Below are 19376 nucleotides of genomic sequence, written 5' to 3'. Positions count from 1 at the left end.
TTATTCGCGAATTACCGTACAATTCTAAATAATATGCACTTTATACGACGCACGAGGTTGAATAATGATGCAGTATCCCACCGCGCTATGAATCACACCAAGCTTATATACACATATGTAGTTGCTGAATTGTTATTAAAAATAGTCAAGTGGTTCATGCAAAAATGTAGTAACTTCCGACCAAGAATCTCGTAAATCCTCTTTTACGTAGAAATCATGATTTCATTTTCCAAGATTTATATATTTTTATTTTACCGATAACATTCTTCAAGTGGAGCAACTGAGAGTAAATATGAAACTAGCGATAATTGCGATTTGTACAAAATAGTAAAAATACGGAAAGATCAGACACGGAAGAAATTACTTTTTTGCACTTTACCAGGTTATTATGCTGGGCGACACCCAGGAACTGTCGCGACAAAGTTGCAATTCTTGCGTAAGAAGTGTTCGCGCTGTTTTCCTTTGTTCCGAGTCATTTAATCATGATATACTTTTCCATGCATCGTTATCAGGAAAATATTCTGGTTAATAATACAGGTAATCCTGGTGAAACACGAAAAATTTTAACAATATAAAAATTAATACCAAAAATAAAATTTTAATATAACTAAACTAAACATTCAGATTTTAATTATATATCAATAATTTTCACAGATGAGTTCTCAAAGACTTTATTATACAAAGGTTACCTATAATTCTTTCATAATTAAAAATTTTCCAAACACGGTATGAACATCGATTAATCTTCAAAACAGTGGAAACGTTAATCCTTACATAATCCGATATAGTTCAAAGGGTCCAGAGTTCGTGACACCTCGGTCGATAATTCCTTTCTTTCGCAATAAATATGACCGACCCTTCTCATTTCCCAAAAACGTATCTTCGCGGTAGCCACGTCAGCGTGTGTTACACCGGTAATCACCGTTGCAAGAGTCGAGATAACTTATCGCATGTCTAGAACAACCAAGGTAGCCGGTGACTGTCGTGTTCTCGTGAACGACACAGAGAACTTCGTATCGATCGATACGATCGATATTTTAATGATCATGCGTCATGATTTTGGGTGTCGATAAGTAGTTTGAAGTTGGTTATGAGGTTCCAGCGCTTTATGCGTGGCATAATCTGGTGAATATTTCGTAATAAGCGCCAGGCACGTGCGCATGCGCAGAGAAAGAAGAAACGGAGAATCTTTAGTCCCATGAACGTTTATCTATTTCTTGAAATTTGATAATTAAAACAGAAGATAAATTCTCCTGGATTCTATGTAGTATTTGTCATAGAAGATATAAATTATACACGTACATATTGCAAATTCATTTGTGTAGTGGCTCAACATTACAGTAGTTAGTACGTTGAGGGAAGGTCCCATGATCCCGCGGCTGAGCGCGCCACCGAATTAGGCTATCAGTTCCCTATTTGTCCCACAACCGATTCGAGACACGGTCGTAAAACGTTTTCCTCCGTTCGGCCGAGAGACGAAGGGAAAACGTATCAGCCAATAAGGGGATAGGTTGTAACGTTTTCATCGGTGCATAAATAGACTTAATCAAGCAGCAAGCACTACGCAGCAATGCTTGTAATTACGCGATAGTTATTCGAGGCGCAACGATATCTCCGTAAATGCATTTCGCCAAACTCCGAAACGGCGTATATATAAACATGAACCTGCGCACGCTACATGAACATAAGTCCGCAAGTCCCGTTCTGTGGCGCGCGTGGATATTTACCTTGTTATATTGTTTGCATAAATCTAGGTTGAGGTTAGCTACGTCTTTTTTTTTTTTTTTTTTATACGATCAGGAAATTAACGCTCGTTTTATGTACGACGTCGTAGCGAATACACCGTGACGAATATAGTAAAGTATGTTGTAATTATTTAACACATAACAGAAAAAATATTTATTTGCATTTTTTATGTATATTATAAGACTACTGTGAGTAGGGTTAAAAAATTCACTTCCTTGACTTTGCCAGCTTTCACATCGCAGTAACAGACCGCATCGATCTTGATTCAAACGCGAGCTTAATTTTACACGCATTAATTCACTTCTATTCGTTATAGTTCTAATATTCATCTTACACGCGAACCTTTTTGCATCAAGGTCTTAAGAATGTTCCGGTTAATTTCTTTTTCACGAGCACTTACAATTAGTAGGGGACGCGAAACAAAGGAATTGAAAGGGCGGCTTAAGGATACACCGTGGGTCGTGTCTACGTAATTATTATATCGACCTGAAGACCAAGGATTATTCAGGAATCTTAGAACCTAGAATAATATTCCGCAGAATAATACGGTGAATCTAGTTTGTACGCGTTTTATTGCTTCATTTCGTGTTTCGAGGTGTCTAAGGCTATTATGTGTGATATAGAGAAGTTTACCGCGTGCTAGGGATTAACAATAGTGGCTATGGAGAAAGAAGTATGGTCGTGTCGCGTCGCTTGTCTATGACGAATATTTTAGGATCTTCTAGCGACAGGTAATCAACGATGACGCCTGTCGACACTCAGGTCAGATGGTTGTCGATGGGAGAACCACTCATAAAGGCTGACAAAAACATTTCGACGGTCATTAAGTGTATCACGTGGTAGAAAGTCGTGGAGGTGTCACGGGGGTTTTCCGGGCGAAAGTAAACCGTATAATTTTGGCACGAATGAGTCAACACCGTGGTGATGATTAATAGTCGAATGGGTTTTTGAAACATAATTTTGCTTGTTTGGTCACGTAAGAACATTTCTTGTCTATAGTATGCATCGGTTGCATCATCCTTTGATTGACTAATGGTGGATACTTTCCTAAACGATCCCCAAATTGCTTTTCTAGTCACTTTTTCTTTTAATTTTTTTTTTTTTTTTTATGTAATTAATAGGTAGTACTTCCTCGCTTATAGTGATTTCTTTTTACGTTTCTTTTCCTTTTACGAATTACCTTGTTCGTTACTAGGTGAATTCACAAGCTATCGATTTACCATTGTAGCTACATACTAGGTTACAAAGTCTGTTTCAGTTAAGAAAACTTATGTTGCAAATAACGTAAGCAGTATGTAAATGTGTAAAAAGGTGACTACGTACAGGTTATGTTTCGCAGATTGCTAAACATGTTTGAAAATTGTTCGACCGCCATTGGCGTAGCGATTACGAAAATCTCTTAAATAAATGGATTCGTCTCCCGTGAGAGTCGCATGTGTTTGACTCTCTCTAACATAGAAATCTACATAATTTCGTTTACTTATTGAATAATTCATTTGAATATTCTCTTTAACGTCTTGTAGTTTTGCAAGACTCCGATTCTCGTAAAAATATTTTTTTCTTTATCGATATTTACTCAAATGAACTGCGGTTTTGAAATAATGAGTGACTCACTTTGGGTACTCTTTTTTGTAACTCATGCTCATGGCCCAAAAAGATGACGATAAAGTCATGATCATGATTACGTAAGCGACGACCATCGAGATTTAACGATGGATCATTTAAAGCAGGGCGATATCGTTGCAATAAAACACTTAAAAGGAGACATGTAGATGTGTGACCGATGATTCTTCCATAATTTTACTCTAAATTCGAGATAACACAGTTCCAGTTGCCATGTATACCCGGTCCCCGTTTTTTGCCGGTAGATTTTGTCATACACCGTGGTTATGCAGCCTGGAACGAAAACAAAGAGCCACTTCGACATTTGATATTTGCGAAGAAAATGCGCGCGAGTCTTCGTACCTGCGACCTCTGACGTAAAATAGAGTCTCGACTTTCCTCCTTGCTTGTAAACTGAAATAAAAATTGCAACCGGGATTTGTGAACGATGAAATCATTGAAATTCACGAATTAATTATAAACATTATAAATACAAAATTCATTTCATTTTAGTCAGAAACTGTATGAAAAAGCCATGTTCGATTCACTGTTTAACATGCTATTCTTTTGTGCAACAGTTTTACCTCATTTACGACGTAATTCATAATCATGTACCTAACTGGAATCAACAACTTATTATGAGCCATTGAGAGTCACGGAACGCAAGCTATTTCGTTCCGTTCCCATTGTTCCGCATAGAAAAAGCTTTCCCGCTCGAAATTACAATTTGTCATATTCCAAGACCGGCATTAATTACAGAAACTATCATTCGCGTTCGTCTTCGATATTACTAGCCAAGACAAACCGAAGTATTTTATTGGAACAGCCTTCCTTGGGCTACCGTGCCATTATTGGACAATTCGAAACCGGTTACAGTGTCCTGTTGGTAAGAAGGGGTTTGGTGTCAAGGTGGTGGGGGGCAGGGTCTAGTGAGACGGGGTAGTGGGTGAAAAAGTTATATTTCTTTGCTATATGAATCGTTCACCCCCGAAAGCAGATTAGTATACCTGTTGCATAGGTTAAGGAACCTTTGAGGGCGAAGGTAAACTTTTCAGTTCACTTTAGTATACGAGAAATAGTCGTAGCATCAAGATTACCGGAATTCTTTCGTTTGGTTTCGACAGTTTTCGTGACTTGTCGTGAATACACATTTCAGATTCGTCTCACGTGCACGCTGAGTTTAGCCTGGCTTTGTTTTGCTTCGGTGTTCTGAGATAAGACGTGTGCTGGTAGTGCGCGTATCCGTTGGCTGTGAAGGTTCTTGATATGTGAGGAAAAAACGTTGCTCCGAACGAAGAGGCTACGTAAACATAATATGGTGAGGCTACTTGTCGCGTTCGACCGTGTGTTTTGAAAGACTTCCCACAGAACAAGATGTGGCGCGACGAGAGGGGAATGTCGCGTACACCACGTGGTGCAGTGTGGTTCTATTGTTACGTGGCGACGAAATATCGCCGACCACAGAGACTAGGCTTTTTCACTGGTAATATCAGTGAAAGATATTCGAAAGAAAGTCTCGATTATTCTTTAGACCTTGCGAGATTTTTCCTATTCTATTTTAAAATTGTGAGTTTCAGCAGTTTTTTATTGAATAAAAATGTGACGAGTCAAGGATATACAATATATACTCATATGTATTGACAGACAGAAATGGAAAGCTTACGCATATATTCATTGAGCGCTACAATGGCTCGTCAATTAACGGTAGATTTAGAAATTCAGAATTTAATTTTTCATTTGAAATACGCCGTGAGTGAATTTTGAATTGAACATGATAAACAGTTTATCTCTACCCCAAGTAATATACCATAGAAACAAGAAAAGTTTGAAGATTCGGTTACACGACCTCCCTTAGCGTGGTTTCCTGTTACCCGCCGGACCCATGTTTTTAGAATAAAACAACGAATGAGTAATTTATTGTTTGTTCCAGATGCCACAGAATCGGAAAAAGTGAAGTTCGAAGATTCGAGGGACTCGACGAGCGGATCGACTGCGACGACCGGCAGCGGCGCGGGCGGAGGCAAACGAGCCAAGAACAAGAAGAGACGCGAGGCGCAGCAGGAGTTCACGCATTCCTGGATGGTGGGTGCGCTGAAGGGTCACACCGCCCCTGTCCTCGACATGAATTTCTCGAGCAACGGCAAGTTCCTCGCAAGCTGTGCCGAAGGTACGTGTTTAAAACGTTAGAATAATGAAAATTTTCTTCGTGAGAGGTCTCTATCAGCAACATCTTATCGTAGCAGTGTGCTTGGATTTCTGTATTAGGATCATGATGGAGAGAACCGAGGTGAAGCTATAGTCTGCATAGAGTGATAATCAAGGAGCAAAGATTAAAACCGATCGTTTGGGTCGATTAATGTTATTCGTTAACCTTATCGATGGAAATACTTTCTTCTTGGTATTTCGATAAAGAGAAAATTGTATACGTCTCATAAGAGATGTATTGTTCGGCTGAAAAAATATTTCGATTATCTAGAAAAGTTGCACAATGTTATGTGATTTATAAGAGAATTCAAAGGCCATGCGGGGACGAGCGTGAATCATAAATCAAATAGCCTAGAGATTTATTTTGGAGAAGATGCTACGCCGTCATATTGGCAGCGTGTAACAATTGCCATTGTTGCGCCAGAAAAGCGATAAAAAATGTTATGTCTCTGATAGAGCCCGACACGAAGGACGATCTTCGTTATTTCTCTCTCTCTCTTTTTTTTTTAATGTTTTTTTAAACTCCCGTGGTACATGTAACTCGTTATAGTAGGACGAGGATTTTTTCGTCCCGAAAAAGAGGCGCGGGCGTTATTTGTGTTTTCATCGGTGACGCGATGGGCTTTTTTTTATTTGCATGTGTCATTGCTGTCCGTATTGTTGTGTCAGTAACAATAGCTGATCTCTGTCTCTGCTTTGCACCGTATCCAGGACGATTTACGATCGTCGTACACGCCTCGTGACGTTTCTTCTTCTCCACTCGGTTCATGCACATACACACACTGTATACCGAGGGCAAACGTGACCCAAGTAAAACTCCTATACGGCGTATCGAAGTATCTCACCTAATACATCATTTATACAATTAATAGGTATCGTACATTTTATTGATTTTTCCAACTGTATTGAATAGAAACTATGTTATTAAAGTACCGTGCAAACTCGAGGATTAGTTGCAATTTTAAATCGCGCGAACTATTTACCGACGGAGCTGAACTTGTCGAAAGGAAACGTGTTTTTCACGCGTTGAGCAGGAGCTTATTACCGGACACTCGCGTTACTCGTTGCAATTTTTCATCTAGTCTTACGAGTACAAGATAGGTTGGTAAAATGTAGGTCGTTCGAGTGAAATCAAGCTGTTCGGTTTCCAATGGGGCGCGCGCTTTGGACTCTCGAAAAACGTTATCCTGTTCCGAATGCTTTTTGTTCTTATCGATCGACCCGATTCCTATCTCTATACTCGTTTTTGTCGATTCCCCCCAGAGGGACACGAAATTTTAAACGAAACCGTTAGAGCTACGATCTCCTTTTCGTTTCGCTTCTCTTTTTCTCGTTCGTTTTATTGGTCCAATTAGCTGAAGAAAGACAAACATAGTGAAAGTATGAAAATGATGGAAAAATCGCTCGCGCTGAACGGCTACTTTCACTATTTCATCTTTGAGATCGAAACGGGATTAGACGCCTCGATTTCTCATTATTACCGATCAATATTAAAATCTTGTAATTCACCAACTTTTTCTTTCGTGCTAACGGCCATTTAACATTTGATTTTCGAGATAATTTTGAATGCAGAATGTCACGTTACGTGTATTTTGAAGCACCCTGTATAACCGTAAAGTACACATTGTTAGATGGATGTCGCAACAACACTTTGTGTAAGGGTTAAAATATTTGAACAGCTCGTTGCGGTCGTATCCTTTAATGGTTCAGGCGCGGTGATGGTCGTGGGTTACCCGTCGGCCATGGAAGATTTTCGTAAAGCTTCTCCGCCGCCAGCGAGTTTCTCTTCTTTCGTTTCTCTCCCCGGCCGCGTTTAACCTCGAATCCAGAGACGAGACGGGTACACCGTGCCACGTGTACGTGCGTGCCTACACGGGTACCGAGAAACATGAGTAATAGGAGCGTTCCAGCTCTGTGTTGTTCTTGGAAAAAGGGTCTTTTAACCGAAATACGGATGATTCCTTTTGCCTTCGTTAGCTCTCGACCTCCTTTAAGGTTATGTTCTTCCGTTAACCTCTGGTTCTGTACTCTTTTTTTCTTCTTTTTATTTCTTTTAATATTTTACCGTTGGAAATCGATTTACGAGAATATTTTATATTGGCGATTTATTTAGAGGGCAGATGGCGCTACAGTAGCCTTGAATGAAAGTCGTAAACAAAAAATGATGCACACGGATAAAATTAGAATGATTTGCATAACAGCGTGTTAGTTGTTTGTCCGTTGGATAACTTCTACCAAACAATAACGCCTAATTTCTCGGCATTTACCGTATCATCGTTAAGAGATTATTCGGTAATTAATGACTCATCAGTCATTAGCGGTCGCGTCAGCTGCGGAAACGCGTGCTATGAATCATTCTCCCGTGTATGTTACAACTAATCATCGATGATCGCGATAACATCACCAGATAGAGTCACCGTTGTTGCTTCTCAGGCGTTCTTCCGTATCCGGTGGACAATTTTAAAGCTGCAAAGTCTTGAAATACAAACCACGATCCCAAATAATCGCGAAAATGTCCGTGGGTTGAGGCTTAAATTTAGAAGACGACGGCAGTGAACTTGCACCGTATCTCAAATTGTCTCTTCCGTTTAATCGCGACTCTCACGTCGATGTACTTTATTGCCTCCTTCTGTAGCCATGTTTCTTGTTCTGATACAGTTTTGAAGAGTTAGATTTTTTTATTTATTTAAATAGTAAACAAATATTAATCAGTAGTAAAATACTTTAGATATTTGTTTAAAATTTTTTAATTCAAAGGGTATCGATTGCAAAAAATATATCTTTACACATCAGAAATGAGAGAAGCAGTGATTTAATTCGACACGGTATTACGAAGAGTCGAATTATTAATACCGATCAATCGACTATCCTGAATCTAATTCTGCGAAACGATATATAGAATTCGGGGCCACCGGTTGCCGCTTGCCGCATCGCTATCACCTTTTCGACGGGCGAACGTAACAAGCGCGGTTGTAACGACCTAATAATAGCGCGACGTGGGAAATTCTCTGGCCTTAAATCAAGCCCACACGTCGCGCGACGGATCGCTTGTGTTCGCGCGGCGCGTGGGCGCAATGAAGTGTCTCGTCGTAAGCCGATAATACGGTGTACAAGATTATCGACGGAGCCTCTACCTAGGCCACCCTTCCGATTCCCTCGACGAAATCTAATTTGTCGAGTTCTTGATCCATCGATTTCTAACCCGACATCGGTAAAATATTCTTTACAGGTCGACTTGGAAAATTGCAAAAAAGCAGAACGTGTAAACCTTTCCTAGTTGAAATTATATAAATATTTATTTGTATAGTCTTTTTGATATACAAAGTGCTTCATAACTGATGATGCAACCGTGAAGGGAGCGGATTGTACATAAAAACTAATCCGAAAATATAGAAATTTGTTAACACGTTAAGCGGCATGTCAGTCACCGGTGACTGACACTATACTTTCCGTTCGGACCGCGTCAGTCACCGGCGACTGACAGTATACTTTTCGTTCGGGCCGCGTCAGTCACTGTTGACTGACGATATACAATTCAAAAAATTATATTCTTCTATTAATAAATTTTAAATAATTTGGAGATCATAAAAGAATGTACCTAAATATTACTTGTTACCAAAAACAAATTTTAATGAGTATTATTAAAGCACATGCAGTCTTATCGCAATCTTACACAGATCTCCGGCCGCCAGCATATCGGTGAAATCGGATATCGCGGGCTAAACGGAAAGGAAGACAGAACAAGCTTGGCGCTTAACGTGTTAACGGGAGACGTAGTACCACCAGTTATGGGGACAACTCTGTGTATACCAGGGTGTTGTGTAACTGGTGGTACAAGTGAAAAGGTGGTGATTTTACATGAAAAACTGAATCGAAAATATAGAATAAAATTATTTCATAAGAGGTTTAGTTTTCAAGAAAATTGAATTTAAAAGTTCATCGAGTGCGCGTGCATTTAACTACCTCCTGGCTTTATGTTTATACTAATAAACGATACTAATTCCATGATATGTATTGATAATACATTTATAAACAATTTTTATAATTTAAATTTACATTACTGAACGAATTGTTGAAAGTAACATCTGTGTTAACGCATGTAAATCCCTGCTCTTTGAATCGGTGAGTCGTGAACCGATGAGTATTTTGACGCTTTAATTATGTGACAGCCTGTACGATTCTTTTTTTTAGCTGCAGATTATTTATATTTTTTATTTAGTTTTTCATGTAGAATCACTATTTGTCCGCTTGTACCACCAGTTACATGACACCCTGTATTTTTAATATGGTCTTTGTTCGAAAAGAGTTATTTTCTGATCTACAGAAAATATGTTCTTGGTGAGCCTGCTTATATACAAATCTCACGCTATAGTTAGTCGTTCAAGGCCACTCAGGGGCATCTACCCCCCCACCACTCTTCCATTTACCCACTTCACAGGACATCGTTTCACTTCCCAGTCGCACCAAGGCAAATACCAATATAAATTATATACACGTAATATTTTCTAAATTCTTAATCGAACAGGATGCCGACAGATTTTCTCAGGCTACACGTGGTTTCCTTGTCTCTCCTCACTGGTTGGCCGTTAGTCAGAGGCGCACGACGGTTGGGATTTCCTCGAAGAATCGAACGGATGATTTCATTAAATGACGCAACGGTACATATCGAAGCCGGTCATTCCTGCGAACGGGGATACCATGTTCCGTTATCCAAGATTTCCTCGTCTCTCCTGTCCAACCTTCCCACCCTTCGTCGTTTCCCTTTGCCCGAGCGAGGATCGTTTTTATTCGGTCCTGTTCGCCTCTTTCCGCCTCTCGCCTGTCTAAACCGAAGCATTCGTTTGCTGATGCAAGATTGCCATGGAAAATAATCATGCAGTATCCTTTTGGAGGAAAGTGTAGGAAAACTAGTAGCAAGGTCGAGGTAATTCCGATTTTCCGCCTGGGAAATTTCTAGAAATATTTCCAGGCCACCTGGCGTAATTCGATATGTAATTTGACGAGGTTTGTTTCTCGAGACTGTTTAGTGTATTTGGTTTTGAAGTAGAGTCAGTCAGGGTGGTTTGATTTCTCGTTTTTCGATCTGGAGAGGGGTTCGAGTCACGAGCTCTCAAGACATAAAGGCGTTTACGTTCTATTTATAATCGTGAGACGTAGGAAATGCAGAAACACGGTAAAAGATTGGCAAATAGTCGAGCGTGCCAAGCAATGTACAGGGTGGTTCGCGAGCAGCATAATTATAAGCGTGAACGTGATTATGAGATTAACCTAAGTGACATATTTGTTCTTTTAAGATATTTTAATTTTAATAGAAATAAGAAACAAATTTTTTTTCTATCAAAATTGCGCTTTTCAAGTTTTCAAGGTGCGTGCCTCTGATGGATCACCATGTACATTTTACAGAGTAACTTACAAGCAACGAAATGAACGGATTCCAAAATCTCCCCTCCATTTCACGTGATCCGCGGCCATCCGCCAATTTCCTCAAGTTCTCTGTCACGTGGGTCGCTCTAAATTGAACATTTTCCCAAATGTATACAATCATTCATTCGCTACGAGTGAATGCAGACACGCGTTTTCCTGGGACAGAACAAATTTTCTCTGAACTAACCTTTTTACACAAATACTGGCATCACCTTTTCTTATACAAAAAATTCTAAAATAATTACACGTTTTTTATGAAACATTTAAAAATTTCTCCTTTTTTTTTCATTTACAATTAACGCGTGTAAAAAGGAACGGTGTATTTCTAGCGGTAAAAACGGAAAAAAGAAAGCGACCCTTTCCGTGACGCATTCGGCGAAAGTTGGGTATTGCTGAATAAACAAGAAGCGTTAAAATGGTGTACACCTTTTATTGGCCGCCGGTTTTAGCGCTCTCCGCCCGTAACGAGAGCGCAACGATCCTTGCTTTTTTTTTTTTACTCCCCCTCTGCAATTAACACGAACACCGAAGATTCTATCTGACCGGCTCGTAAACCAGAGGAGAATTTTTGCTAACTTTTACGAAGACTGCATTACCAGAGAGCATTGGAAAGCTGACTTAGAGTAAACGCCTTTTTTGTACCGTTAAAATTCCGTCGTTTCCCCTGTACACATTTTCAATTATTTGTTTTTTTTTTTTTTGTAATGTCCAATAAGCTTTGTCATTAAAGAAGAGAGACTATTAGGAACTACTTTTTTTTAATGCTTGTACAAAAAAAGAATGTTTTCTTTCCGTCGTTCGTATTCGAACGGAAGTCGACGCACACGCGCGACAATGCGTTGACATTGTGACTCCTTTATGCACAGACAAAAATTCATATACGTTACTTCATACGTCCGTGGCAAAAGCTTTCACTTTCATATATTTTCTTTTTTCTGTAAGGATAAGAAACGTACAGCAGCACTTGAATAAACTTTTCCTCGCCTTTCCCCTATATCGTTAAACTTGAACTTCATATGATTTAAGTATCGGTTGATTCTGAGAAAAATCCATACCGTTTTCACTGGAATCGTACCAAATTTAGTTGCGACGCGGCGTATAGGGCATCGGTTCAAGGCAGAAATATGGCGGTCTCTGGGTCAAGAGCAGCTCGGATCGATGTGACCACGAGTTTTTGGTGCATCGTCGATCACGCCTGCGGTCTCGCGACCTGTATTAAGCAACATTTAGTCAAGAGAAATACAAAATCTCATTCTTTCTGAAATTTAACGTTGTCCCATTTTGACCAATCTAAAAATTCATTACATGCAGAATGTCTATATACAATGGAAAATGATAATACCCTTATCATTATTGTTAAGAAACTTTTTTTTAGACACCCTATACATAGATATATCGGGCATTTCATAGAATAAACAAAAAATCATCAAAACATTTCTGTTTTAACAAAGAAATCACTTAGAAGCACGCAGAATGTAGAGAATATAGAAAAAAAGGCAGAGATGTGCATGCGAGTGGTGTGTGGCGAGAGAGATATCTAACAATATACGTAAAACCTATAGACGACCGTTAACGCCCTCGCTGCCGGACGATGAACTGACGAATATATGTTTTTGTATGTGACATAAAGATTGCGGCCTGCGGCCGGAAGAGGAGGTCCTGGACCCAGGGGAAACCGATCGGTACGCCGGCTGTAAGGTGAGCCGTGAGACGCCATCATCCACTAAGACGACGACCACATCGGCAACTGGGAGCAAGAGCAAGTCATCGATTTCGTCCTCGTCGACCAATGCTTCCGGTACCACGCCCACGACATCCACAACATCCACAACGTCCGCTGCAGGGACAAAGGAGGATCGAGCGATCCTGAGCAGAAGACAGCGAAAAAATCGCACCAGGGCACCACGTGACCAGCGTCGAGAACGTGACGACGAGCACGAGGATGAACAGCCGACACAGCAGCAGCGACACCGTCGCCACCATCACTGTAGACAGCAGCACTATCAGAATAGTCCAACAAGAAGTTCTGAGTTCACAGGAATAACTACTTCTGTCGGAAGAAATTCTGGTTCCAGAAGGAACCACTCTCAGAACGATTCTCATCACGAGGAAAGCAAAAACGATAGTGTGAATGGTAGTGGCGGAAATAATGGTTCGAGGAAGGCTCGTGGTATCCTAAGCAGTCAAAGAAAGGAACTACACCACTTGAGCGACGCGGCACTCGCGTCGCTGCTCCGTCGGTACACGCTCACTGGGGAGCAACTGACTCACCTTGGTTACCCCGTCGAGTGTAGCTACTTTCCTGGTTACGCGGTCATCATCAATCATCACCAGCACCCGATGGGTCATCGTGCTCGTGGATACCATCACTTGGACGCCAATGCACGTGAATTTGTTCCTGGTAACAATAGTAAATCTTGGACCATGGTGGAGAGCGAAGGGGATAGTGGTAACTGCAGTGGAAGTTCTTTGGAGAGTTCAGATTTAGAACAAGAGAGCGCGTCGGATAGTGACAAGAGTTCAGACATCGGTGAATCTTCGTCCTCTGCTGATTCCTCATCGTCATCATCTTCTTCCTCGTCTGGATCTAGTTACCAGGAGAAATCACGCAGAGACTCCACTCCAGACCCCTATGAATTGGTGGTGGTTGAGAGAAGATGCGCCAGATGTTTCAAGAACTTCTACATTAACAGAGAAGACGGAGAATACCTACATGAGGAACGCTGTGTGTATCATTGGGGTAAATTGAGAAGTGGTCTGGTAGATGGTGCTCATGGCGATACATGGGAATGCTGCAGGGGTCGAGAAAACGCCAGAGGATGCACCACTGCCAGGATGCACGTGTGGACGGGTCTTGCACTCGGTTACAATGGTCCTTTCGATGGTTATGTTCGTACCAGACCAGCCAGAACAGTACCTAAGGACGGAAATTATGGCGTCTACGCACTTGACTGCGAGATGTGTTTTACGCGGCGGGGGCTCGAACTGGCGAAGGTCACGGTAGTTGGTATGGACGGCAAGGTCGTGTACGATACTCTGGTGAAGCCAGACGCCGAGGTGATCGATTACAATACCAGATTCTCGGGCATCAACGCGAAAGATCTGTCCAGGGCGTCAAAAACGCTGAGGGATGTGCAGAAGGATCTGACCAGTTTCGTACACGCGGAGACCATCCTTATTGGACACGGGTTGGAAAATGATTTAAGGGCGTTGAGGATATTACACACTACGGTGATCGACACGTGCGTCGCGTTCCCACATTTCCTCGGCTATCCTTTTCGTAGCAGCCTAAAAACGTTAGCGAGGACAGTGCTGCGAAGAGAGATACAGGTGACGGAACACGATTCCGTCGAGGACGCCAGGATCGCGGTGGATCTTATGTTACGAAGACTACAACACGATCTCTTGTAGAGTATATAGGTGAGAGAGTGTATGTGTGTGTGGACAAGAAGAAAGAAGAACAGGAAGGTACTTGGTAACAAGGAGTCGAATACATAATTATACATACACATATACATATAGTGAACGAACTGTCGGATTTCTTTTTCGCGGGAAAGAACTGATCTATCGTTCGAGCCTGCGATTAAATATGTGCACGCGATCACGAGGCCTCGACGTGTGCGGAGTTCTCGTTCGATTAGCGCCTGTGTGTGTGTAAATTGTAAGTGGGTCACGCTCTTTGTTTTTTTTTTTTTTTTTTTTCTCTCGAGGAACAGCGAAGAAGCGCTAACGAGAATTATTATTGTAGATCCACGGGCACCCACGATGATCGACTCGATTCCGCGTGCTATTGCGACTCCTTCCGTCAGTGTTCAGTTCCAAGTGAAGTCTGTGATACGTTACATATACAGAAACATAAAAAAAAGAGACTAAACTAAACGTTTACATGTGCGCGATCCCCATGTGTGTTTAGCCAGTGCTTGTCACAACACTCGGGGCGCGGTTTTTCACTCGCACAGATGGATTTAGAGATTCCTACATGCATACATTCATACACACACACGATTCATACGTTCATGCATTAGAGACATGCTCGAGAGTTTATACGGTGCGCAGCCATTGCCGAGGAAAAGGTTTGGCTCGATTTTCAATATGTCATTTTTCTTTTATACTTGATGTAGAATTTTCTTTTACTTTAACGAATCTCTATTGTGGTAACTGTAAAGATATTCGTTTGATTTATTTTAATCAATTTCTATTTCTTTGATGACTGATTATTACATTTAAGAGACGAGTACAAAGAGAAGAGTTATGTAGAGTGGGTAGTGTCGCTCTTCCTTCGATTGTGAATTTCAAAGTGTCATTGTTCGCAAAACTTTGGGAAGATGGGTAACTGTCCTTAAAAAAAATTCGATTTATTATTTCTTCTCACATTTCGTATCCTGTTGATATCATGTTTGTCGCAATAAAATGAATTGATTAAAAAAAAAATAACAAAAACAGATTTTCTTTGTACATTCGATTAGATGTACGCACATGTCCTATCCGCGAAACATTTTCCTCGACAAAAGGTATTGATGCTGGTCGGTGTACGAAATACACTGTCTCTCTCACAGCACGCAGTATAGTATATCTCGAGTCTCTTCTCTCACACTATACTTCATAGATCATATATGAAAATACGTTTGTACCTGTGTATATATATGTATATACATATATCTAGAGGTATATGTATATATACACATATACATATATTTAAATACATATACGTACGCGCGTATATATGTATGCACCTCTTATACCTTACGACCTCTTCACTCATGCATATTTCATCCTGCGTTGTTTTTTCGTACACGTACCGCGAGAGGACACGCGGCGTCATTGATGCTGGTAAGTGTCTCGGGCTTCCAGGATGGCTTGCATTTAAATTCTCCTCGAAAAACGACATCTAGAAAATGCCGGGTAAAAACGAGGACACACATCGAGATGTTACTTACGGAATCAACTTGATTCTCATATTTCTTCTTCTTATTTTTCTATTTTCGTGTCTTTTTTTCGCATTTTTCGACAACAGTTTACACAGTGTTCTCGTATCAGTAGTCGGTTCGGACGAAAAACGCCGTGGCGCACGTCCTTCCTTTGCGTTTCCAGAAACATCGTATCTTATCGGTCCCTACATGCAACTACGTGAGTTTATTACTTATCCATGACGTAGACTTACCAGTTTTTATTTAATAAGCTGTTTTATTTTTGCACTCTTATAATTTTTGGATTCGACGTGAACTGGGTTTCGTTCCGTACTCGTTTACAGTAACTTTATTAGTGGTGCTTCCCCTTCCAGGGGCCCGTATGTAAGGCGTTTTCCCTTGGTATATTCGGACGTTAGGTGGGGATAGTTTTGGGAGTCCCGTTGGATAGAGGACATCCTATCTGGAATGTCCATCTTTTCCGAGAAGTGGGTGGAAAGGGTTGTGACTTATTGTTGCGCTAAGGAATGTGGAGAAAAGGAAAAAAGGATCTTATCCGCGATGGACCAGTGTCCTGGCGGAACGTGCGGAGAGGGACAAAGGAAGAGAAGTTTCCCGGAGGAGCGCGAGGATCTTGTCTTTCGACAATTCTAATTTTCTGTTGTGGAAGAAAGGGTCCTATACCTGGTGGACCGTTTCTTGGAGGAGCGAGGGTTGTTTTATTGGATTGCAGAAATCAGAAAATTCTTGCTGAGTCAGTGGATTTTAATATGGAAGATTGAGCTTCACTCTTGGATTGACTTGGCTCAAAGACTTCTTGCTGATCATATCGGCCTGGTTCTCTTCTAAAAGCTCCTAATGAAGCGAGCTGAACTTGCATATCAGTTAGTTGATTTTGTAGAATCCTTAATAAATTTAGCATAATCGGATGCTTCTCCCTGAGAAGTTTTTGACTCTCGTCTATCTAGCACTTCGTTCAACAAGTCTATTATCTTATTATCATACGACGTTAATAATGAGGACTCATGCCCATCTTTATTTATAAAGTTCACTATCCTTGGAATCACGTAATTGTTATCGATTTTTGCCCAAGACTTTGTAGATGTACGAATTCTCTCAAATTCTGCCTCAGAAATTAAAGATAATATTTGTAGGAGAACATTTTTGTCTAACGTAGTAGATATTGAACTTAAATGTGGTGGGACAGGAATATGCATTTTTAGTAGGTCAAAATCTGATGTTGGGTGTTCTGATTCACGCATTGGAGTAGAACATATTGTTTTTGGTTCGATAGTAGATGCTTCATCTTGTTCTTGTGTGGGTTGAAAGTATTTCTCATCTGCTATTTCAATTGCTTCTCTTTCAGTTAAATTTGGATCTTTTAGTAATAGTTCTACCGTCCTCTCTAGTAAAGAGGAGTTGTCATCGAATTTCCATGATTTCTTGTCTAGTTCTAATTATTTTGGATCGTTACTTTCTAGAAATAGCAATTTGGAGTAGAGTATATCTGTTTTAGAATATGAGGGAGATCTTTTAAGGTAGACTTTCTAATTAGCCGCTCTTATAGACAACTCTTCAAAACAAATAGCTGAATCAAGCAGCTGACAGAAAATTTTAATTGACTTATCACTTATTACTGTTTCTTTATCATTTGATAGTGATTGAATGACAGACAAAAAATTGTCGTACTTAGTCATTTTGACTGTTCTCCTTTTAAAAGTTTATGGTCCTTGATTTGTTTTTCTTTAATGAGCGATACCTCGCTACCTGGAAGATCTAATTGTACAAACGGGTAGTTGTCCACTCGTTTTGCGATGGTGTTTCTGGCGTTGAGGATGCTGACTGTTGTCGTCCTAGTGGATGGTTGTGAGGCTCCGCCATGAGAAAATTTCTCTGCTGTCCTGGTTGAGTTGGCCGCTGTTGTTGCTTCCATCTCTTCGTCCTGCATTCTTCTTTCAGGTGTCCTTTTCTTCTGCAGTAGTTGCACTCCTTATGGTGGTAGTCTGCATCGAAGTTTCGTCTCGGCTCCGGTTGTCTACTTCCATTTGGGTTTTGTGATCTCATATAGGACAGTTCGACATCGAACATTCTCGCAGCTTCGAACGCTTGGTTGAGTGTATGTATAAATATGGCGATATTTCGGGCCTTACATTTCGGGCTGGAGTCGTGGGGTTGCATACGACCTCCGCCCAATCGGTACCGATTTCTTTTTCCGGACGAGCGGGCAAACGTGACCGAAATACTACTACGTTTTTATAACAGACAATGATAATCCATATCTCCCCATACGCCGCTATGATGTTTTCGTTCCGTGCGTGCACCGGCACGTAAACGATCGACTATATCGATCAGTCCTGAGAACTACGTGTCCGATTTCGCCTCGAATTAAGACGTAGATAATGCTTCGTGATTTTATACTTTATTACCGATATTAGTGACGCCTCGTGTTCCCATTTCTATCGACCATGTACACCATAGATATGACATGTACAGTGATGTTACCCCGATGCACGCGGTTATAAGTATCTAGCAACGGAATTTTTGTATTTACCTCGTGAGTAAATTTTATTGCCAGGTTTCATTCGAGGAGATCAATACATTTACCAGTCGAAATTTTATTTTACTTAATTTTAAATCTGCCAGTTTACGTTACTTTGCCGTTATTTTTCCTTTTTTCTTTCTTTTTAATTTATGTTGTCGCGTCAAAACACATAAAACTTAAGTACATTATTTCTTTGCATTCTTCTGAGTTTCTTGTACATATGTATATCATCAACGACATCTTTCATTACGATGTTCGAACATTCTAAAGGCAGAACATTCATTGGCATGTACAAATCTGTTGTTGATCATAATTCGCGCGCGTAAGACAAGGACGGTATTCACACACATTGTTTCATCATACAATACCGTTTCAAAAAAAAAAAAAAATCACCGGATAATGAAAACGCAATATTATTCATCGCTTTGTAAATAGCGTAATATTTATTCGAGCGCATCACGAGACAAAGTACCTGTGCATCTTCTTCGAAGAACGTTCCTCCGCCATTATTCAACTCGAAGAGGTTATACTCGCTAGGGGATTCGTTCGCGATCGATTACCCTTGTTATTCCTCTCCTTTTTTTTTTTATATCGAAAGTAGTCTCATTAAGAAAATATAATCTTTCATATGTAACAAAAACGTCTGAGTACCGTTTGAATACTCAAAACAAATATATTTACCATGCTCAAAGTAATTGTTGAGATTAAACGAAGTACAAGAACGAATTAAGTATTACGAAAAAGAAAAAGGAACATCAGATACATATATACATACATATATTGCTCAAAATAATTTTGAACTCTTATTCTTCAAGAATGAATCAACAAGTTTTACCAAGTATATAATTGTTACAGTACAAGTGACTCGTGTAAAACTCATAATTATTAGGTACGAGTAAGTGATTTTCGAATTACTTTGAGATGACAATTTATCCAGAAATATTTTCGTC

The 19376-nt window shown here is 40.3% G+C and overlaps 1 protein-coding gene across 1 annotated transcript in view; it reads left to right on the top strand.

Moving 5' to 3' along the window:
• The window catches only part of LOC108571698 (dentin sialophosphoprotein), a 20867-nt gene extending 5892 nt beyond the window's left edge, over positions 1–14975 (top strand). The window contains exons 2-3 of the mRNA XM_017933802.1: positions 5279–5515; positions 12608–14975. Of these exons, the coding sequence (XP_017789291.1) occupies positions 5279–5515; positions 12608–14388 (2018 nt within the window). The 3' untranslated portion in view covers positions 14389–14975. The remainder of the gene's footprint in view (positions 1–5278; positions 5516–12607) is intronic.
• Positions 14976–19376: the final 4401 nt, after the last annotated feature.

Source organism: Habropoda laboriosa, unplaced genomic scaffold, assembly GCF_001263275.1.
Source record: "Habropoda laboriosa isolate 0110345459 unplaced genomic scaffold, ASM126327v1 scaffold123, whole genome shotgun sequence".
Classification (NCBI taxonomy): domain Eukaryota; kingdom Metazoa; phylum Arthropoda; class Insecta; order Hymenoptera; family Apidae; genus Habropoda; species Habropoda laboriosa.
The sequence above is the reverse complement of the archived record's forward strand: the minus strand, read 5'-3'. Positions and strand labels throughout refer to the sequence as shown.